Here is a 23,627-nt window from a genome sequence, read left to right on the forward strand (position 1 = left end):
GACTAGAGGAAGAGCGGGCCCCAATTGATCGCCCTGCAGGCAGGAATGTGGAGCAGGTAAGAGGGCTGCACTAGGTCAAGGAAGGGTGCCAGGCGGAGGGTGCCAGGCGGGGGGTACGAGCTGGGGCCCGAACTCCACAGGCCACCCCAAGGGACCCCACCCATTCAAGAATTCATACACTGGGCCTCTAATAGAGCATAATTGTCCACAGGGATATGACAGTGATATCTTTAAGCTGTTAGAGACCAAAGTTGTTTCTACTGCTAGAGTGATAACTTGAATCTTTAATACTCTTCTGTGACAATGCAAGACTGTCAGTTTCAATTTGATTTATGATATTCATCCTCTGTATCCATAAAACCTGACCAAATGTGATACTACCTGAAAAATTGATTGTGTAAGGGAATAGTATTGTGAGAATAAACAAATCATCTTTCTATCAAAGAACAGTTTAGACAGCCACCATTTTGGACGGCATGACTTGGAAGCTGCCATGTTGACTGCATGGCTTGTAGCTCCCATGGGGACCGCCATCTTGAAACAGCAAAGGCCAGCCTCTCCCTTTGTATTAGCCAATCGCAAAAGACTGTGCACCTGAGCTCCAATCATGAGTAAGGGCCAGGTCGTGCACGTGAGGAATTATAAAGCTGAGCAGACCACCTGGCTCAGAGTGCACGTGCCCCCAGGCCATGTGTGTATGCCCTTCTACATACAAGTGAAGATGTTTGCCTTACTGCCTGGCTCCCAATTATGTTTTGTGTTCTACCAGGACCCCTGAATTGGGGGCTCACCATATTTCTTATAGTATTAAACATTTGATTTCCAAAAAAGAAAGGAAAAAAAACACAAACAAACTAGTCAGTTAATAAATACAGTGGGACCTCAATTCTCAAACTTACATTTGTTCTGAAAGGCTGTTCGAGAAGCAATCTGTTAAACACACACACACACACACACACACACACACACACACACACAAAATCATTGTTTCCTCATTAAAAATAATGTAAATTGAATTAATCTGTTCCCTATTTTAACTTTTCTTCAATATATCGAACCACTCCCTAGTAGTCTTAAACAAGTCACCATTAGTGCTCCTTCCAGAAGCACAACATCTTCCCTTTTTTTATATCACTGCCTCCAAAATGCTGTCATTGGCTAACTGTTTTTCCTTTATCTAAATCAACAGTTTTTCTACCTCTTCTATTCCCACCCTTAGCAACATCAACACACTTGATGGCCTCTTTATGTTTTAAAATTGTGCTTTTCATCTTTTTCACAAGCAACAAAAGAAAAAAACAAACAAAACAAAAACAGGAAAAATATTCACAGCACAATTTCCTGAGATATTAACAACCTTAGGTTAAGTGACTGGCATTTTTCTACTTTATTTGTTGCCTGAGAGAAGCTTTCCCTCATGTTGGTGTGTCAGCATGAAAGGGTTAAAATGTCAAGAGCAACCACAGGCTATTAGATGGTTGCTTTAAACCACAGCTTAAATAATTTGCTTTGGCTATCAGGCTATAAAACTTAATTTTAATGCTCTAAAAAGTAATAAGAAGACTAATATAAGGTAGGAAATACAAACATTTTAGTTCAATAACTAAATCTATATATCTCCTACATTAACAAATTAGAAATGTTAACCTACCTTCATCTCACTTACATCAATACTCCACTTCAAGAGAAGTACTAAAACATTCTCCTTAACAACTTTGTTAAGATGTATCTATAGCCGAAACCGGTTTGGCTCAGTGGATAGAGCGTCGGCCTGCGGACTGAAGGGTCCCAGGTTCGATTCTGGTCAAGGACATGTGCCTTGGTTGCAGGCACATCCCCAGTAGGGGGTGTGCAGGAGGCAGCTGATTGATGATTCTCTCTCATGGATGTTTCTAACTCTCTATCCCTCTCTCTTCCTCTCTATAAAAAAAATCAACAAAATATATATATTTTAAAAATGTATCTATACATCTTACATTCATGACTGATTCTTATTCTTCATTACTTAAATCATGAACCGTGAATATAAACATAGAAAAAAGTGTGATATAAAAGGTTTGCATTGTATAGATCTTAGCAACAGTTTAGGATATTATTTTTGTTCCTTCATAAGTCCCTTAAGATAATAAAACTTAAAAATTAATTTATAAGTCTTGGATCTATGCCAATACTGAGAAATGAAAAAAAAAATACTTTTAATCTATACATATTAATCAATGTAAACTTTAGCATGACATTTTTAAAGTTTCTTGAATTAACCTACAGAAAATAAACTTTTTTTTTTTTTTTTTTTTTTTTTTTTTTTTTTTTTTTTTTGCTAATCCTCACTCAAGGATATTTTTCCACTGATTTTTAAAGAGAGAGGGAGGGAGGAAGGGAAGGATGGAGAGAGAGAAACATACATATAAGAGAGACACATTGATTGGTTGCCTCCCACAGGTACCCTGACCAGGACCAGGGATCAAGCCTGCAACCTAAATGTGTGCTCTTGACCAGAATCAAACCCAGGACCCTTCGGTCCACAGGCCAATGCTCTATCCATTAAACAAAGCTGGCTGGGGCCAGAAAATGAACTTTTTAAAAAATAATAGCAGCATTAAACATTAGCAGCAAGTACTTTTTACTAGAAAATCTTGGTACATTTCTGGTCAGAGCAGCTCAAAAAAGCTGTGACAGAGCATAATCCTGAGTGCAAAAGAATGCTGGTAGGAGTTAGATGCTGCTCCAGGCCCAGAGACTGGGGACTGACCTTGCCTGTAAGAACATAGAAAGGGTAAATAAACAGAGGGCAGAGACAAAGTCCAAAAAAAGAATGAAGCAAATAAAAATACTAAAGCCCATGTATTTCTAAATACTAAGAATCCCTCCTTAAAACTTGAACATGTTAACTTCAAAACAAAGCAAAACTATCAGTTTCACAGGATAGTCCATATTGATGAGAAAGTCAAATAAGTCATAAAGAGAACATAAAGTTACTAATGACAGCACCTTAAATGTCCAGGAAGACAAGAGGAGTTGGAAGTATAGAGAAACACGAGTAGAATTTTTATGTCAAGGATTTTTGGGTTAAATACCCACTAAGGAGAAAAATGTATTAAAGAAAAAGTATTTAAAAATATTCTTACTTTGAATAGAAACCGTATTTCAGAGAAGCCAAAAATGTCCGTGGAAGAAGGAAAAAAGCTTGTCTTGTCAGAAAAATGTCAATTAGTGAAAGTAAAATAATAAAATTACAAAAATCACAATCTTTAACTCCTAATGAAATAACTCATTCATTCAAAGATAATCAATGGATGCAAAAACTGTTAGGTAAAAAGTGAACACTGACCTGGATGTGTGCACGGTGACAAAATACCACTTACAAAGAGAAATATATATATTTAAAATAAAGAGACTAGATGCCACAAACTGCTTCCTATTCTTGGCGTCGAGAACACAGTATGCTACTAGTACTTCCATTACATTCCTTTTGATTCTCTGTCACTCTTGCTCTTCCTTTAAATGACTCTTATTGACTCTTACAATAAATAGCTTACTACTGCCTCCCCAGACAAAAGTGTACAATATCAACACCTCCTCCCTAACAACTTCCAGGCAAAGGTCACCAACTCTAAAGGTTTTTCTGAATTCATGATCCAAATTTCCAATAGGATGTCCCAAAGATACATCAAAATCAACAGATTCAAAATGAAACTCATCTATCAATGAAAATTATTCATAATCCTCTTCAACAATTTCCTTCCTCTCTAATCCTTACAATTGCTAAATCTTGGTAATCTGCTGTTCTTTGCCAAGATTTTACATTTAGCCCATCACCCATTCAGGATCAACTTCTCTCCTATCTGAAATTACTATAGCCTTTGAGCTGGACACTGGCTAAGCCTTATGCTCTCTTACAATGTACCATGCACTGTCCCACAGAGACAGTTCCTACAAGGTCAAGTCACACCTAGGACAAGCACTGTAAGTTACCAGAGGAACCCCAGGCAAGTGTGCTTGACCTTCAATCATCTTTCTTAACCTAGACTCTCAAGAACATTTATTCTGTAAAAAAACAAACACTTATCAACCCCTAGTACAAAGTCTACCTTTCTAAGAAGCACGCCATAATTATCAATAGAACTGGTAATGTCATGTTTCTTATTAACACTATATTCTAATTTTACTTCTAATTATAGTTCTAAGTTATAATTTATTTAATTTTTTAAATTACTATTTCCACTATTACAGTGAAACCTAGACAAAATATCAGCATGCATCTTTCCACTCAACCACTTAGCTTAGTGGCCTACACCAACTCAGATGGCTGTCCTTAAATACAATGTTTTCTTATTTCAGATGGTTTCATAATACTAACACTTTGAAAGAATACTTCTATAAGTTCTTTAAAAAATTGATAATGAAATGCCTTAAAAGACATAAACTTCAGTGAAAATGTAGTAAAAGAATTTTCAGATTTACCCTAAAATATGTAAACCATTGTTATGTGCCTGTTTTAAATGAATGTCATACCTCCAGTATTCAATGTCTGTGGAAAATGCAATTATTTCCAAATCATCTTAAAAGCAGTGTGGAATATCTCCAGTTACATTAACTATGACATGTAATTCATGCAGCAGACAACTACAGAGTAATCAGATAAATGTTGAAGTCCACATGAAACATTCACAGTTTTATATTTTTAGAATCAATTCAGAGAAGTTACTTGGTAAAAAAATAAAACTGACATTAAGCCATGATAACAAAAATGTTTTCCTAATTTTCTTTGTGATGGTAAAGTCAATAATGAATTCATATATTAATTTATTTGTGATGTGTGGGGGGAAAATTGCAGTAGTCTTCAGTCATTTTTAGGCAAATAAAGAATTTATAAAATATATTATTAATCACTATGCAACACATATATTACTTTGTTGATAACACCATGCAGGTATTACTAGCCAGCCATGATCTTGCTGACAATTCTGTCTGAAGTTTGGATCACATACATACGAAGAATATAGTCCTATATTGGTAAAGTCATGGTACTGCCTGTACAATGTGAGTGCATCACTCACATCTTAACTTCCCAAACATTTTCTATTTCACAATATATGCTTGGAAATTAACTGTTTCTGATTGAAATGTACATAGTATATTCTATTTTCAATCTGGAAACAGTTATTTTGGTGTAAATGATTTTTTAAATATGGTAGTCTTAACTATGAATATGTAAGATTATCTATGTTATTCAATAATCAAACTAGAGTCAAGTATTTTTAAAAAGTGGACACTCCTAGCCAGTATGGCTAAGTGGATAGAGGGTCAACCTGTGGACTGAAAGGTCCCGGTTGGAGTCCAGTCAAGGGCATGTACCTCATTAGTAGGCTCCTCCCAAGCCTGGGCTTTAGTCTGGGCACATGCAGAAGGCAACCAATCCATGTGTTTCTCTCACATCAATATTTCTCTCTGTTTTCCCTCTTCCACTCTCTAAAAATCAATGGAAAAATATCCTCAGGTGAGAATTTTAAAAAAAGAAAAAACTCAACAGTTTTTAAGTTAAATGTATTTGCAAAACTTTATTACCTAAAGAAGAGAAAACCAAATAAACACAAATTTTTGTCATCAATATTTTTTTTAAATCTTCATTAAAAGTTTTACATATGTTCCCTTTTCCTTCCCATTGACCTATTCTAGTTATCCCTGGCACCCAGCCTGAGTTCTATCGTCTGAGTCCATGGCTACTGTGCTTCTCTTTGCTACAACTGAAGCTGAACCACACACCCAAGATATTAAATGAGTTATGAAGGAAAAAATGATTACACTCAACAACTTCTGACTCATTACACTTCAACTACTTGAAAAGCTATTTATCCTTAGCTGGTTTGGCTCAGTAAACAGATCATTGACCTGTGGACTGAAGGGTCCCTGGTTTGATTCCTGTCAAAGTCACATGCCTGGGTTGCAGGCTTGATCCCCAGTAGGGAGAATGCAGGAGAAAGCCAATCAGAGATTCTCTTTCATCATTGACGTTTCTACCTCTCCCCCCACCCCCTTCCACTCTAAAATCAATAAAATAATGATAATAATTTTTAAAACCCTATTTTAAAAATAATGAATTTTTTCCCCACCACCATTTATTCCCCCTAGGCCCTCTTCCACATCCTCAACCATCACAGTTGTTTGTGTCCATGAGTGCTTTCTCTTTCTTTTCTGCTCCCCATCCCCACCTCAATCACTTCACCTCTTCGACTTTATACATTTATGAATATCCATAGAAATTAGATCTATTCTGAACACAAGTTAAATATTATGAGGTCTATTTATAAACTAGATTCTGCATGTTTCTACTACATGATAAAGCATTCTAAAATTTCAAGCTAATACTCCAAATGAGACCAGTTGTATTTGAAATACTCCAAATTCCTCATCAAATATATAATAAACTGTTTCAGAAGAATGGGCCTTACAGTTAAAACCATAATCCAAAAAAATCAGAGACTTCAGTAAACTTTTTTTTCTTGGTAGATGCTTTGCAGTTTATAGTCATGTATTACATAATTGTTTTCTTACTTGAACTAGTACAAAGTTTGTAGAAATGCAAAACCAAATTAAAAGAAAAAATTTTAAATGGGTGTTTTCATATATTATAGATGCAACAAATAAAGAAAACTTCAAGCCACATTCATTTTTATATTAACATGTAATTAGTATAGTTCCACATTTCTCAATACACACACACACACACATATATACACATATATACACATACACACAATACATAACTGCTAGTATTGAAAAATGTTCATTAATTCACTCAGTAGATTTTTACTGAACATTATTCAATAGGTTCAATATGGAAAATGACTAACAGGTTAAAGCTCATTAGGCAAAGGGTTGTAAGTGTAACAGAATAAGATGATAAGCATTCTGTAGAAATATATGACAAAGAACATTAACAAACAAATTAGAAAAAATAAACAAAACAGACTAAAAAATTAGGTCAGGACTAAAATAAATTAGGTCAAAAAGTAAATTTTCATTTTGTAGACTAGAAGTGTTCTCAAATGTTGTTCTGCAGACCACTAGTCGTCCATGAGGTTTGAAAGGTTGGCGACCACTGGACTAAAGAACACTTCCATTTTGGAGGAAAATAAAGTTATCAATTGTGTAGTTAGAATAAATGACCATAGAGAACATTTTCATCCTTCAAAATCGATAATGCTATAATTTCTTTAATGTATCTTGTGTCCCAATATGAGTATCTGTTTATACATGTGTAAAATGTACCTGTAAAACATGCAAAAAGCTAACAAGGGCATTGCCCATAAAGAAAACAGAGGTGAGACAGGAAACAAGGTAGGGACTTTACTTGCACATACTTCATACTTCATATCAGAAAGTTTTCATTTTAATCCTGTGAATATATTATCTATTCAAAATTGGATAAATAAATGTACATCATATACAGCACAAATGCAAAGGCAATATAAAATAGGAAGCTATCTGAACTTAGAGGTGAAAGCTCATTAAGCACATACACTGACTATCGTGAAGAAACTAAGAGGACAAAATAGAAGCGGTTACCTTCCTGTCACAGGTTTTAGGGCTACCAGCAGTGTTTGGCTTAAGGAAGCCAGCAGTTGTTGACCAGCGTGTGGGGTTTTTTCGTGAAGGCTCTTCAGAGGAAAAATTACTATCACTGACAGAAGCTGAGAGGCCAGTTAAAGCTGGGTCACTGCTTCGTCGGACATGAAGAGGCATATCTACAAATACAAAACAGCATTTTTCTTAAAAAGGGTAAATCAAGACAGGAAACTACATGTTAAAAGTAGTTAAATCCCAAAGATTAAAGAGCAAAATAACAATTTAAGATGGATCAATATTCTAGACAGAAATTCCATTAGTTCCTTTAAAACAATTTATTGAAAAAGAAATGTGGTATGAGGAAAGACCTGTTCTGAAGTAAAATTGGGCTTGAATTTGTGTTTCGCCACTCATATGGTTCTGGGCAAGTTGGTTATCCAGCCTCTGTCTCTAGTGCATTCATAGGCAAAATACAAAAACAGCAGTATTTCTTTCTGTGAGAACTAAATGATATAAAATGCTTAAAACAGGGCCAGATACGCTGAAACTGGTTTGGCTCAGTGGATAGAGCGTCAGCCTGCGAACTGAAAGGTCCCGGGTTCAATTCCAAGCAAGGACATGTACCTTGGTTGCGGGCACATCCCCAATGGGGGGTGTGCAAGAGGCAGCTGATTGATGATTCTCTCTCATAGATATTTCTAACTCTCTATCCCTCTCTCTTCCTCTCTGTAAAAAATCAAAAAATATATTAAAAAAAAAAAAAAAAAAAAAAAACAGGGCCAGATACAAAGTGTATACTCGGCAGAGAGTAATAATGACCATTATTGTCATTATTATCCTAATATTTCTAAATAAAATATATATTCTAAAAATAAAGTATAACTAATAAATATAAGGCACAAAACAAATTTCATGTAAATTTAAATCATATCTACTGGATTAAAAATATAAATCTAAACAGTGTTTATCTAGACTATTAAAGAATTCTGTTCAATAAATATTTATTTTGTTCAACAAATTATTATCAGAAAGGTTAATCATATTTTGTGTCCTTAACATTAAAAATATTAAAAGTATATGCTAATAAGGAAGTAGTATCTGGCATATACACATACAAAATGACATAGAAGACATTTTAATAACTGTATTTGTATAAGAGAGGTATTTGCAAATGCTGTAACAAAATCAATTAAGACACCCAGGTTAACATATGTTATCAGTAGCATTAAGAACATTTTGGCAGATATAATCACTGCTATGTAGAGAAAAAAATGAGAAAAATGAAAGTATGTAAGTCTATAATATTGACAATCAGACCCAAAAGCCCTACTCATCAACCAAGCAAAATCACTTAAAAACAAGGCAAAAAAAATTAGCTTGATATATGCTAAATCTGTTTTCAAAAACCAGGATGCAGGTTAAATATTTATTAAAAGGTCTCTAAGAAAACAGATTTAGCGGTATTTTAAACTCATCATTTACACTATGAGAAACATTTTTAGAACACTAATGCTTTGGTCAATGATACAAATTCATAAATACTTGAGCATGTTAAAGACAAACTAATTACAGGCACTAAAGGTTATCCTATATAATAAAGGTGTGATATGCAAATTGACCATCATGCCGTCACACAAGATGGCCAGTAGAGGAGGGCAGTTGTGGACAATCAGGCCAGTAGAGGAGGGCAGTTGGGGATGACCAGGCCGGCAGGGTAGGGCAGTTGGGGGTGACTGGGTTTGCAGGGGAGGAAGAGCAGTTGGGGGTAATCAGTCCAGCAGGAGGGGCAGTTGGGGGTGAGCAGGCTGGCAGTGGGGGAGAGTTGAGGCGATCAGGCCAGCAGGGAGGTAAGTTGGGGGTGAGAAAGCCAGCAGGCAGAGTGTTTAGGAGCAATCAGGCAGGCAGGCAAGTGAGCAGTTAGGAGCCAGCAGTCCCAGATTGCGAGAGGGATGTCTGATTATTAGTTCAGGCCTGGGATTGGGCCTAAACCAGCAATCGGACATCCCCCAAGGGATCCAGATTGGAAAGGATGTAGGCTGGGCTGAGGGACACACATCCCAATGCACAAATTTCATCCACCAGGCCACTAGCGTATAAACTAACAAGAATGTCCCAGAAAAGAAGAGCCTGTAGCAGATATCTTGAACTTTCTTCTCAGGATCCATTCACACCATAAAAATTATTGAGGACCTCAAAAACTTTTGTTTATGTGGGATATAGCTAAGAACAGTTACCATATTAGAAGTAAAAATGAAAAAAAATATTGAAAAAAATTTATTAATACATGTTTAAGTTAATAATAAAACCATTACATGATAACATAAAGGAGAGAATTATATGAAAATTCCATTTTACAAAATAGCAAAATTAGTGGGAGTTTTACATATTGCTTAATCAAAGACATCTGGTTCTCATCTCTGCTTCTGCATTCAATCTGCTGCAATATGACAAAATATTTTTTAAAACTTCAAAAATATTTAACTGGAAGAAGAAACAGCATTTTTAAAAAATTCATTATTTTTTAAAGTATTGCATATAGTATTACCCTGTTTCCCTGAAAATAAGACAGTGTCTTATATTAATTTTTTCTCCCAAAGTTGCGCTAGGTCTTATTTTCAGGGGATGTCTTATCTTTCCATGCGCTAGGTCTTATTTTCGGGGAAGCACAGTACATGTCTCCTTTTCCCCCCACTGACCTCTCTCCAGTCACTCCCTCTCCACCCCCAGCACATGCTCTCACTGCCCTGGTCTGTGTTCGTTGGTTATTCTTATACGTGTGCATACAAGTCCTTTGGAAAATAAACAGCATTTTAATCATTCTTCTAGGTAATTATGAATATTCTTTTTTGATACCACACCAAACTTAATAAATGAATTGCCCAAAGATTAGCTGCAATGGAAATGTAAACTTTTCATTCTTAGTTACATTAAAATCTATTTGTCTGTTATCCTTTGAATGGATCATAAACCCATGAAAAAATTATAATATTTGTTATTTGAAATATATTAGTAATTGAGTTATGCCAATTTTCCAAATGCTGATATATTTCTTCATATCAGAAAATTACGTGAGTGAACAAACATCACCACCATTTTCATCAGAAAAGTCACTAAGCATTGGGAAGTTGTCATGTTCACAGCAGGATGTAATTTTTCCAAAATCGAATTTTCACTTGAAAGCTTACTGGTTATTTGTGACAACAAATGCTGTCAGGTGTTTGTCTTGTAACTTCACTCATTTTCTAAATCTTCCAGACACCAACGGCTAAATAACCACAGTTTTTTGTTGTTTTTTTTGTCCTTCTTTCAAATAAAAATGGCTACTTCAGTTTATCTCAAGCCATCACATAAAAGTTTTTCTGAAGAAAACCATTAATCTTTAAAAGAAACCGTGTGTGTGTTCTGGGTAAACACATATGATGCCACTGCTTTGATATGTCTTAAGGGCATGCATTTTACCCATCAGTGCCAGGGCATCACTGACACAGATGACAACCCAGCAAAGAACACAAAATTTATCTTAGTAAGTTTATGGAAAAAAAAAAAAAAAACTTTTTTCCCTCACTATCCCCTTGACATGGTCTTTGTGACTCGCATGACCCATAGACTACATATGAAGAACCAGTGGCTAGACTTGCAACCCTTGCAAGTTTGCTCACCTCTCCAGGCCTCAGTCTCCAAAACTATAAAAACAGAGGCTGGACTGATGGGGTCAGATCTTTTTTATGCAAAAATATGTTATTTCATTTAAGTTTATACACACCTACACCAGTGATCACTTGCCAAGCTTCATCCCAGCAGAACTTATAACACTTAATGAAAAATGTACTTAAAAAATAATAATAAAAGCATTTCAAAGCCTTTTCAGCAACCATTATCAGGTGCCTCAAAACTGGTTAAAGTATTACAAGCAACACCAGAGCTATAGTAGTGGTGCAGATGCAGCCACAAATGGCATGAGGCCTTGTGCCAAGTTGAGCCTGATTTTGTAGAAAAAAAATACTATAAACATTGGGCCTTAATCAACAAAATGAAACATAAAACCCTACTGCCTGGTTCATCCCACAGGTTTCTCATCTTTCACTGTCCTGGTAAGACATATACTGCATAAAGAATGCATATTTGGATTTTCTCTCATCATTGATGTTTCTATCTCTCTTCCCCTCTCCCTTCCTTTCTGAAATCAATAAAAAAATAAAAAAAATAAAAAAAAAAGCACGATTGTCTTGCACTCAGTGGAAGAAATGTGAATACAGCCTTTTCCTCTATGATTTGTTCATATTTCTGGGACCAACATTGTATGTCAGCATTACTGGTATTTTTATGTAATTTGTGTTCTTTATAGTAATTAAAAATAATAGGAGCATCCTGTCAGCATGGCTCACTGTTTCAACACTGACCTATGAACCAAGAGATCATGATTCTTTTCCCGGTCACAGTGCATGCCTGGGTTGCTGCCTCAGTCCCCATTGGGGGTTATGCAAGATGCATGCTATCTATGATTCTCTTTCATCATTTATGTTTTTTGTTTTGTTTTTTCTCTCTCTCCCTCACCCTTCTTCTCTGAAATCAATAAAAATATATTTTAAAAAATCTGTTGTCTCTACACTGAAACACTACTTAACAAATAAAAATAATAGGAGTTTTACATTTAAGGTAATTTGTTCATTACCATTGGTTATTACTATTCCTCATCCTCAATTTAAGGAAATCAATATATTTAAAAACATAATTCCTGCCTGTAATATCAGATGTTTTTTAAATCTAAATTTTCAAAGTTTATTCTCTATTAAAAAGAAAAGTCAAAGATGAGGCTTTTCAATAATTAAGCTCCTGACTGAAGCTCATAGGTACTGGTGCAATGACACTGGGTCCAGAAGGATGGTGGTGACGGTTTGATGTGTGCATTCCTTTGAAGAGTGATAAAACAGCAATTAACTTTCATCACAAGATTTAAAATCCTCCATGGCACTAGTTCACTTTAAGCACTGATGCTTCTTTAGTTAGGATGCCTTTGAAATAAGAGGGAAATGACAAATTGAATAATGAATTATAGCAAATACTAAAAAGGCAGATAAACACTGAGTGGGCAGATTATTTTGATCTCTGAACGCATAATAATCTGGCCACTCTGTGTGTGTGTGTGTGTGTGTGTGTGTGTGTGTGTGTGTCCTATCTAATAAGAGTCATATGAAAATAACCATTACTCTGCTACATCCACAAGCCTGGTGAGACATATACTGCATAAAGAAGTCACGCCCACAAGTCATGCCCACCAGCCAATCAGAAGCGAATGTGCAAGTAAATCCAACCAAGATGGCTATGGCCAGAGAGAGCAGCAAGGAGGCTTGAATTTCTGCCTGCCCTTGCTGGCCTAGGCCTCCACTCAAGGCTACAAAGTTTCAATGATAGAAGATATACAAATCCAAACAGAAATGGCGGCAGCCACGGAGCCTCAAAGAGCAGGAGGCTAGGGTTGCCCTCGGCAATGGAGGAAGCCAAGCTTCTGCTGCCCTGGTTGTCTCAAACTTTCACTCAAGGCAACAAAGTTTCAATTATAAAAGATACATAAATTCCAACAGAAATGACTGCCACCATGGAGCAAGCAGGAGACTTGGCTCTGCTGGAGGCTACAAAGTTTCAATTGTAGAAGATAAATAAATTCCAAATACCAGGGCCTCAGCTTGGATCACCGGGGAGGTGTGGCTGGCCTGCAAACAACCACAGACCCCTTGCCCAGGCCCCCTACACCCCAACGGAAACTTCAGGGAAACCAGTTAGCTCCAACCCATGCACTACGCCTCTATCCTATTTAATTAGAGTAATATGCAAATTGACCACCAATCCAACACACAAGATGGCTTCCCCCATGCAGTAAAAGATCCTGCCCCCATGTGGACAGAAGATGGCCAGCAGGGAAGGGCAGTTGGGAGGGACCAGGCCTGCAGGGGAGAGCAACTGGGGGCAACCAGGCCTGTAGGGGAGGGTAGTTAGGGCCAAACAGCCTGGCAAGGGAGCAGTTAGGCATCAATCAGGCTGGCAGGCGGAAGCAGTTAGGGGCAATCAGGAAGGCAGGCAGGCAGGCAAGCAGTTGGGAGCCAGCAGTCATGGATTGTGAGAAGGATGTCCTACTGCTGGACATCCCTCGAGGGGTCCCAGATTAGAGAGGGTGCAGGCTGGGCTGAGGAACACACATCCCCTGTGCATGAATTTCATGCACTGGACCTCTAGTGTGTGTGTGTGTGTGTGTGTGTGTGTGTGTGTGTGTGTGTGTGTGTGTGTGTGTGTATTAGAGGCCAGTGAATGAATTCGTGCATGGGTGGAGTCCTGGCAGCTTGGCCAGCGGGAGGGGACATGGGCAGTTCAACCTGCCTGCTGGTTGAACTCCTGGTAGAGGGCACAATTTGCACATTAGCCTTTTATTATAAAGGATATATACTGAGTGGCCAAATTATTATTAATTCAGAGATCATAATAATCTGGCCACTCAGTGTATATTTTTAACTGTTAAATACCCCATACTTACTCCTAATCAGCATTCCAATTGCTTCTCTTGTTTCATTCTTCTAGTGATTTCTAAATTATTTAACCACTCAAATCAATGAATAACCATCTCCAAGCAAAGAGGTATGTAATCAAATCTACAAATGATATAGTTTAACATGATCTATTAGAAGTTATGATACCAAAAGCAAAAATTACTTTTATGCATAATGAAGACTGCCTCCCAATCTTTGGGGATATTATACGTTTCCAAAGACATGATAAAAACCAAGTTATTAACATGCCATGAGATAAAAACCTGTCATCAAGATTGCAAAACTGACCTTCCAATATACAGTATATTGCCCCTTTTTATAAAGATATTTACTAGTATTTCACTTACTGAGGTAAAATCCTTGATAGAAATTTATGGAAAACAAGGTAAGAAATAAGCTTTAAAAAATAGTAAATGACTCAGAGAGAGGATATAAAATGAATTTTATCACCCTGTTATTATTTTATATGTAAATAATAAATAATACTGTAGTTGGAATTTGCCTTAAATATAAATTAAAATATCTCACTTACAGATGAGTGCACTAAGAACCAGACAAACAGATTTAGGGATGAGTCACAGTCGCATTGCTCTGTGACCCAACTGTAAAAGGAAAGCTTGTTAACTGACGCCCTGCTCTCACAATTTGGATTTGACCACACTGCTGTCTGGGAAGAACTAAATGTGTCAAATCCACATTACGCTTACATTTCACTGGAGATAACAGGTGATTTATTGAAAAGGTTGAATGTAAAACATTTCTATAGATAATAGGACAGCTTCAATGGTTCACTGAATTTTAATAAAAATTTCAACATAATTTTTATAATATCCTGCTACACACAATTATTAATAAGGAATTACAATGTTTGCTAATGACTGATTACTATAATTGTGTTGCATTCATTTCCCTTACACACAAGCAAACCATTTAGTAGCGAGTATTTTAGCAGCCAAGTGCCAAGTCATGATTCCTGTTCTGACTTGTTTGGTGTGCCCAACATGAAATATTTCGCTTTTGGAGAACAATAAAAATAGGTTTATTTGAGTTACACTTATTAATTTGGGCAGTTATTCAGTGTCTGGTAAGTTAATGTTCAAGAAAAAATATTAATTTTTATTAAAATTTTCTATTATTTTATACTAACGATTACTCATTTGTATTCAGCTTGTCTCTAATGAAATAAACATGTATTTCTTTTTTTTAAATATATTTTATTGATTTTTTACAGAGAGGAAGAGAGAGGGATAGAGAGCTAGAAACATCGATGAAAGAGAGTCATCATGGATCAGCACACCCCCTACTGGGGATGTGCCCACAACCAGGGTACATGTCCTTGACCGGAATCGAACCCGGGACCTTTCAATCCACAGGCTGACGCTCTATCCATTTCGGCTAAACCTGTATTTCTATTAAAATTGAAGCTTTTGTTTTTTTGTGGCCTACATAAACTTAAACCTTGTTTATTTGGCCTGTGTTAGCCTTTGAGTTTGGCATGCTTGCTGTAGAATATCCACTCTGATGGCTTCCTCAACATGCCTCACAACAGGACAACTCTACACCTTACCAATGACAACAGACTGGCCAGTATATTCCCTCTATCCCACTTACAACTTTTGCTGTACAGTTTCCTAAGCTCTATGGGTTTTCCTCAAAAGGTACCAATCCCTCAAATTTGTCAGCTACAGTATTAGTGTTCCACCAGCAAACAGGTGGCTAATCCAGAAAGGGGTATTAGAGGAACATTTATTGGAAAGACTATTGACAAATATATGGCAGAATTAAGAAAAAGCAACAAGCGATGAAGTCCCCATAGGCCTTTACCACCCCCAGAGCAAGGAGAGCTATGCTGTGGTTTGCAGGGACATAGCTACCAGCAAACCACAGCCAAGCAGAGAGGCGGCCCAGAAATGAGAGGTGTTTTTGCTCTTTTCCCACTCTCCATCAATGCCCTCCAGGAGCATCCCCAGGCCTAAGTTAGATTCCAGAACCTGGTTGATGGCACATGAGAGGTCAGCCCTGACAACATGAGACAAAAATGGACAGTGAATCTGGAGGAACACAAGAAAGCTATGTAGTTCATGATGCTAGTGGAATTCCTCTGCTCCTTTCTCTCAATGCACTTAGTTTCTGCTGCTGATAGCATCAGCTAGTCATTTAACTAGAGGACAAATATTCACTCTTTTGTCACCACCCTTCCTCCCTCCCTACACACACATGTGCGCTCACACACACACACACACACACAACAGGAACTAAAATTTTTAGAAGTTGGTTAAATTACATCAGTCAAGAACAAAATATTCCCCAATTGTGAAAGATACAATTACAATCCAGTGATTCCTATCATTCATCCCCCTGAGAGTAGAAAACAGCGGTTAAGGTGTATAAGAATATAAGAATAGGCTGTAGAGGTGAAAAGTCTTTCGCTTTTATCTTCCAGTCTCCTAGTGGAGAGGGTAGGGCCAGGCCTAAGGCAGTTATGTAAATAACCACCTGCTTATAAAAATATAAACCTGCTACTGAATCTGTACATAAAAACTTAGTGTCTCCAAATCCTCTGCTAAGAAAACCACAGCTCAGGAGAAATGGTCTGTTAGTCAGAACCCTGAGCACCTACCAGGACCCACCAGGGAGTGCTCAGACCTCCCAGAGCAGAGCCAGCAGTGCTATTAAGTTTGGCTATAGCAGGTATAAAGTCTAGCTACTTCAATCAACAGACATCTACTAAACACTATGATTATTCTATAGATTTTTTACAAATAATGGCTAAAGGGTCTTTGAGAGTCACTGTCCAAAAATCACTGCAATTCAATTTCAATCTGAACATTCAAAAGGGAGCAAGTACTCTAATAGACTACCTCAGTGATGGGCTTGGGACAAATTTTTTTTTTTTTAATTTTAGTTAAAAAAAAAAAAATAGGTTAACATAAGTAAGAGTAATAAGTACAACAAGGTACGTAATGAAAATAACCATAGGTGGATAAAATAAACTTTTAGAACAGCTGACACTTAAAATAATATTTGTAAAATGCTAGTTCCCAGGCCCACAGCCAGAAATATTGAAAAATGGATCAAGGATGAGATGCCCAGATATTACTTTTAAAATCTACCCAAACGAATCAAATGTGCAGCCAAGATTGGGAATCAATTCTCTTGACTGGAGAGCACTGCCAATCAATCCTAAGAGATCTTTTTATAAAATACTGGTTCTGCCCTAACCGGTTTGACCCTTCAGTTGGCCTACAAACTGAGGCATCACAGGTTCTATTTGAGACCTCAGTCTGGCTCGTGTGGGAGGCAAACAATCGATATGTCTATTTCATGTTGATGTTTCTCTCTCTCTCTCCCCTTCTCCTCCTCCCCTCCCATCATTCTGTAAATTTCAATGGAATGGAAGAAATATCCTCAGGGAGGATGTAAAAAGAAAAAAGGGCAGGTCCTGATTCAGTATTGGTTCAGTGTGCGGCCAGAGATTCTGCATTCTAACAAGTCCCCTACCTGTGCTGTAACATACAGTAGCCACTAGCCATGCTACCAATTTAAATTCCATCCTTCAGTTACCCTGACCTCATGTCAATGACTCAGCAGCTACATGGGATTAGTGGCTACCATAATGTGCAAAGGCATATCTCTGAAATGTTTATTGCATTAAACAATTCTGTAGAACACTAAATTTGGCTAAGCAAAATAATAAATAACTAAATATTCACTAATTTTATAGTTTCAGCTTTATAAACTTTTAATCACTAAAAAAGGATAAGATCTGAGGCTTTCATTTAAAGTTTAATTTAAAAAGGTTATACAAGAGTGGTTTTAGCTTCTCAGATATAGATTAAATAGCCTGTATTTTCAAAGGTTTCACTACATGTTTTATGTAATACTAGTGGCCTAGTGAACAAATTTGTGTACAATGAAAGGAAATTAATTAGAATAAATATTTTAATATCGTTATATACCCTTTCTCTAAAATAGAAGTGTTAACCGAATTCATGATCAACAATGACAGATGGAAACACACGCATGCAATTGGCACCAGAGAGAGCTTTATATGTATAATGCATGCATGAGTCAACTTAGCCTTGTATAGATATAGAATAAACTTTGCTTAATTAGACCTGCTTTCTGATTTAGCTAAACTTTTTCCAGCCCAAGGAAGCACTCCAACTTCTCTTTCAGGTAATTGTCAGTAACACAGCAGTAAATATCAACACAAAGAACATTATTATTGTAGATCACAAAGGGAGAACAAAGGGTAAAATATTTGACTGCAGCAGTGTTTGACTATGTTCTGTGCAGTGAGAAAACCTGAAGTCATTTTCCAGGTCCACCGTTTCTTACTTTTTTCAGGGTCACGGTTCTAAGCTTTCTAAATCTCTGTTTTCCAGCTAATGAAAAGAAAAAAGAATTCCACTGAGTCTCCTATCTATCTGCTCCAGGTTGTCTGTGAGGATCAAATGAAATAATGTACAGGAAAACACTTCACAGACATCTGGTTATGGTGTGAAGTGTTTCCACCTGGCTATGAAGCAAGTCGTTTTCCTGGGCTGCAGAAACTGCAAGGAGGCTAATCGCTAGGGAGAGGAAGCCAGGTGCTGCTACTTGAAGTTATTACTCAAATGAAGGGAAGGACACTTAGCATATTAGCATTTTATATAGTTAGAATATAATGGTTATATTTGCATATTTGGGGAATCAGCTGTCCCAAAGCAGTACACAAATTTTACAAAAGAATTTTTCATTGAAGTGCTATATTTAGAACTAAACCAATGTAACAATTAAAATAATACAAAGCAAAAAATTTCAATAATTATCAAGGAAGGGAAATCCTCTTTTTATTATTACAAAAATCAAACAACTGCTTGACTGTGTTTTGAGGTGATAAAGCACTTTAATGTAGTTACTAATACATTTCTAATATTTAAGAAGCACTTCCACATCTAGAAAACCAAAACCCATAACTCCGAGAGCCTGACAACAAAGCAAACAGAATAGTGGTTTCCTAGGCAACAAGCACAGCTAGTGGAAAATAAAAAATAAAAATTAGCAGCATTTCCAGTAGGCTCGAAAATACATTTTACTTGTCAAAATGTCACAAAGATAATAATATTGAAAATTATTTCATTGAAACAGATTCAAAGCAAAATGCCATTTTCATTCTGGCAAATGAGTCATGGAAAAATTAGATTCCCTTCTTTGGCTCTGAATTAAGTAGGGATGGTAATCCATCTTGTTGATTTTACAAAACTTAGCTAGATTAGTATAGATTCCTTAACATGCAACCTTAGTTTTCTCTGAAAATATGACCATACATTGATTCAACATACAACGGAAGTCAGTCACCTTCTGTTATAGAGACAAACTCATATATACTTAAGTCTTAATTCCACCACATTTCAAAGGACAAAAGAAAACAGCACTGGGCTGTTCACCTTCTCACGTGGTTTCAGTCTCTTTATCTGTTACAAGAATTTAGATTGCATCTTAAAGACCTTTCTGACTCTACAGCTTTTGGTTTTTAGAAATAAATATGGAAGGGCTGTTTTGTCTAGAAACATAACTTACAGAATAAAGATTCTTTTTTTTTTAACTTCTTTATTAAAATATTACATATATGTCTTTATCCCCCCCATTACCCCCAACCCCCCCCACGCATGCCCTCAACCCCTTGTTGTATGTTATTCTAAACCACTTACCGTAAAAAGTTTTTTCTTTATAAGATCTACACTTTAGCAATTAATCTTTACAAGATATTTGAAATATCCTATTACATGGCTGTTAAAATGTTTACACTTTACATCAGCTTTTGTAACCATGATGGCATTTGTTCTTCTACCTACTATTATACCAGGAATAGTTACTTGGATGAACAGAAATGTGCTGGATGTCCTTAATCTATATTCTCACACAATGTGTCACTGCAATCTTATGAAACAACCTATAGTTCCACCAAAGTAGTCCTTTCATTCCCAGGCTTCATAAATTTAGGAATTTAGGTTGAAATGATTAAACAATCAGGCAAAACTACCAATTTAGTAGCTGCAGGCAAAGAGCACTGTGGTGCTTTCCTGTTAATTCACCTCTCAATGATTGGTAAATTAAAGGAATGAAAAGCAAAATGGGGCTTTTCAAGAAAGAATGTTTACCGTTTTTCTAATTGTCTATCCCAAAAGGCTAGATTAATGTATTATAATTCATTCCCCAGAGATAATCATCTGCCTTTGGACTTCACTGGATCTATGTTCCCTTCATGAATCAAGTACTCCACTGGTGCTATATACTCATTCTCATATAACAGTAGTTATAATGCAAGATTAGCAGCTTATAATAGAAAAATTCCATAAAATAGCAGCATGTGTGCTAGTGAGTACCTTCTTGCACATTAATTTCAATTCATTTATATTTGTTTTTTGGGGAGGTGTTTTTTGTTTTGTTCGGGTTTTTTGTTGTTGTTTTTTGTGGGGATTTTTGTTGTTGGTTTTTTTTGTTTTTGCTTTTTAACTTACTCTGTATATTCTCTTACTATTCAATACTCAGAACACTTAATGTCAATAAACTACCACAGAAATTCGCTTTTATAGATGAAGTAACATAAGCTCAAAGAAAATTTAAGCAATATGGCCATTAAAAGAAAAGTGGGTAATGCTAAAGATCCTCACAGGTCAATGGACTCAAATTATGTGTATAGCTGCCAGGAGTCTGACAAAGCTGGCTTGGTCAAAATGTTTGATAAAGAAGAAAAAGTTAAAAATATCAACCTTGTTTTCCTTTTCACATTAGCTGTTAGAAAACAAACCCAAAACTATGGCCCTTAAAACTATATAAGATATACATATAGCTAACATTTCTATTCCTTTTTCTGAGTTTGAAAATCCAACTTACATTGTTCTTTTTCATAATTCTCTAATTTTATTTCCTAACTAGAGGCCCAATGCATGAAATTTGTGCAAAGGGCTTGGTCCTTGCAGCCATGGCAGCTGCCTCTGCCTCAGTTCTCAAAGCTGTGGCTTCATCTGGAAGATCGGTCAGACAGACGGTCAGACGGTCTAATTAGCATACTGCACTTTTATTATTATAGATTATTATTTGTTATTTTAGAGATCAACATATTACCATATCTACTAGATAATCAAAACATACATTATTGGGTCTATACAATGTAAATCAAATATTTCCACAATGGAAAGTAAGTTTTAAAGTATCAAAATTAGAGAACCAAGATGGTGGTGTAGGTAAACACCTGTACTCACCACCTCCCACAAACACATCAAAATAACTACTAAAGTACAAAACAACCATCATTCAGAACTGCCTGAATGCTGGCTGAATGGAAATCCTACAACTAAAGAAGTAAAGAAGAAAGCACATGGAGTCTTGTAGGAGGGGCAGAGGAGTGGACCTGGCAGGTCCAACACCCATATGTGCTGTTATTTTAATTGAGAGGGAGATTGTCTCTGGAGAGGCTGCCTGTGAGGAGCAAGGGGTCCAGCCCAGGGTTCCAAAGATGGGAAGGGAAGAAAATCCCCAGGATTCCAGGCTATAAAAACCAGAGGGGATTGTAGCTGATTGACAGAGGCTACTGGAGACAAGGGTGTTCCTTTTAAAGGGCGGGCACACAAACTTACAAGGTCCCACTTCCTCTGAGCTCCAATACCTGAGGGCAGCTCTGGGAGACCCAGGCACATATGGGTAAGAAGTGGACTGTCTGGCATCAGAGGCAGCATTCTCCCAGAATGGGGTGTTCACAGGAGTCACTGTTCCTATGCTGGGACTTCTCCTGTCACAGGGCTGACTGCCAGCCATATCTGAGTTTCCATCAGTGTGGCCCACACTGTTTGCTCTGTCCTGGTGACCCCCTGAGACCCCACCCCATTCAATTTGCAGCCCCACCCAAGATGTTTGCAGAGGCTTTTCATTATAAATGGCCTGTCCTTGCTCAGGCTTCCACCTGTGCTAAAATCTCTCAAATAAACTTCAAGTGGCATCAGCGTGCCCCAAACATATCAATAAAAGACTCAAGATCTGGCACTAGCACCAGCCTGCCTGTCTTTACACCTGGACCTTGCCTGGGCACCTCCAAGCCCAATACAAACAGCTCCTTCCGATTTTCCACACTGCTGCCGATGCCCACCATGTTCCGTATGTGTCCCTTGGTGGTCAGTGCATATCATAGCATCCAGTTGTTTGGTTATTTGGTTGTTCAGCCGTTCATTCTATTTGCATATTAGGATTTCACACACACACACACACACACACACACACACACACACACACACACACACAGAGGCTCCATGCCTGAAACTTTATGACAGAGTAGGCCCTTCTTTCCCTGGCTGCCTGCACCGGCTTCCCTCTGGCACCCAGGACCCAGTCTTCCCTCTTCGCCACGGGCAAGCACCTGGGGCTCAGGCTGCTTTCCTCTGGCCCAGGCTTCATCTGGAAAGATGTCCAATCTAATTAGCATATTACCCTTTTATTATTATAGACTCTCTTCAGTCTTGTATATGTTTGAAATTTTATATCATAAACTTAAATGACAAATGATCTTGCAAAGTATAAAAATATAAAGATGAGTAGATGCAAGCAATGATACTAAATCAGTCATTTTTACGAAGAGAATTATATAAAGTTTTTTAAAAAGGAAAGCTGCCTTTATAAAGTTGCATATCCATCATAATGATTTCACTACACTTCAATCTCTTTAGAACAACTGTGCTAATTTTATAAAATATTCATTCAGAAGAGATTTGGCTTTACTGAAAAGATTTCCTAAGTCCAGCCTCCTAAAATGGTTTTTCTTACAAATTAAATGACTTAAGATGTAATATGAAATTTAACAACATGATTAGTCAGTCTAGATGTGGGCATGAACCCCATTTACTTTAATGCACCTTGACTTTAAAAAGGTTAAGTCACAAATGCAACTTACTCTCATTTCTTTTATTTTTCAGAAAGATGAGTACATTTCATCATGATCAAATAAGAAATTGCATTATGCCCACACATATCTAGTAGATCTTTCTGAAAAAAATAATTAAAGGAACAGTGGAGTGATACACAATAAGAAATGGTGAAGAATGTGAAAATTAGGTATTCTTATACTAGAGGATCAGTGCACAAATTCATGCATAGGTGAATCAGGGCAGATCAGGGCAGGCCTGTTAGGAGGAGGAGACGGCGGGAGGTTGGTCAGAAGGCCCCACCCCCGACTGGGATGGAGGGCCATTGGGGGGGGGGGGGGGGGGGGTAAGGCCAGCTGTGGGGAAGTGCTGCAGGAGGTTGGTCAACAGGCCCCACCACCTATTGGGCTTGTGAGGGTTCGATCAGGGCCAGGGCCGGCTGGGTAGGAGGGGCTGTGGGCCAATTGGGGTGGGGAAGCTGATTGGGGACAGGGACAACCTGGGGGATGGGCTGCTGGGGGGTTGGCTGTGGGCCCTGACCGTGATGGAGCCAGTTCACTGACCGCAGTGGGCGTCATAACAACCAGTTGTTCCAGTGGCTGGCTTTTTATATATAAAGATT

General features: G+C 37.3%; 1 protein-coding gene across 28 annotated transcripts in view; it reads right to left on the reverse strand.

Moving 5' to 3' along the window:
- The window catches only part of PARD3 (par-3 family cell polarity regulator), a 562,402-nt gene that overhangs the window by 363,245 nt on the left and 175,530 nt on the right, over window positions 1-23,627 (reverse strand). For all 28 annotated transcript variants that reach the window (XM_084876589.1, XM_084876591.1, XM_084876586.1 and 25 more), the window contains exon 4: window positions 7,567-7,745. In XM_084876589.1, coding sequence (XP_084732715.1) covers window positions 7,567-7,745 — 179 coding nt within the window. The remainder of the gene's footprint in view (window positions 1-7,566; window positions 7,746-23,627) is intronic.

The sequence above is a fragment of the Pipistrellus hanaki genome (genome assembly GCF_964339955.1).
Source record: "Pipistrellus hanaki genome assembly, chromosome: 1".
Lineage (NCBI taxonomy): Eukaryota > Metazoa > Chordata > Mammalia > Chiroptera > Vespertilionidae > Pipistrellus > Pipistrellus hanaki.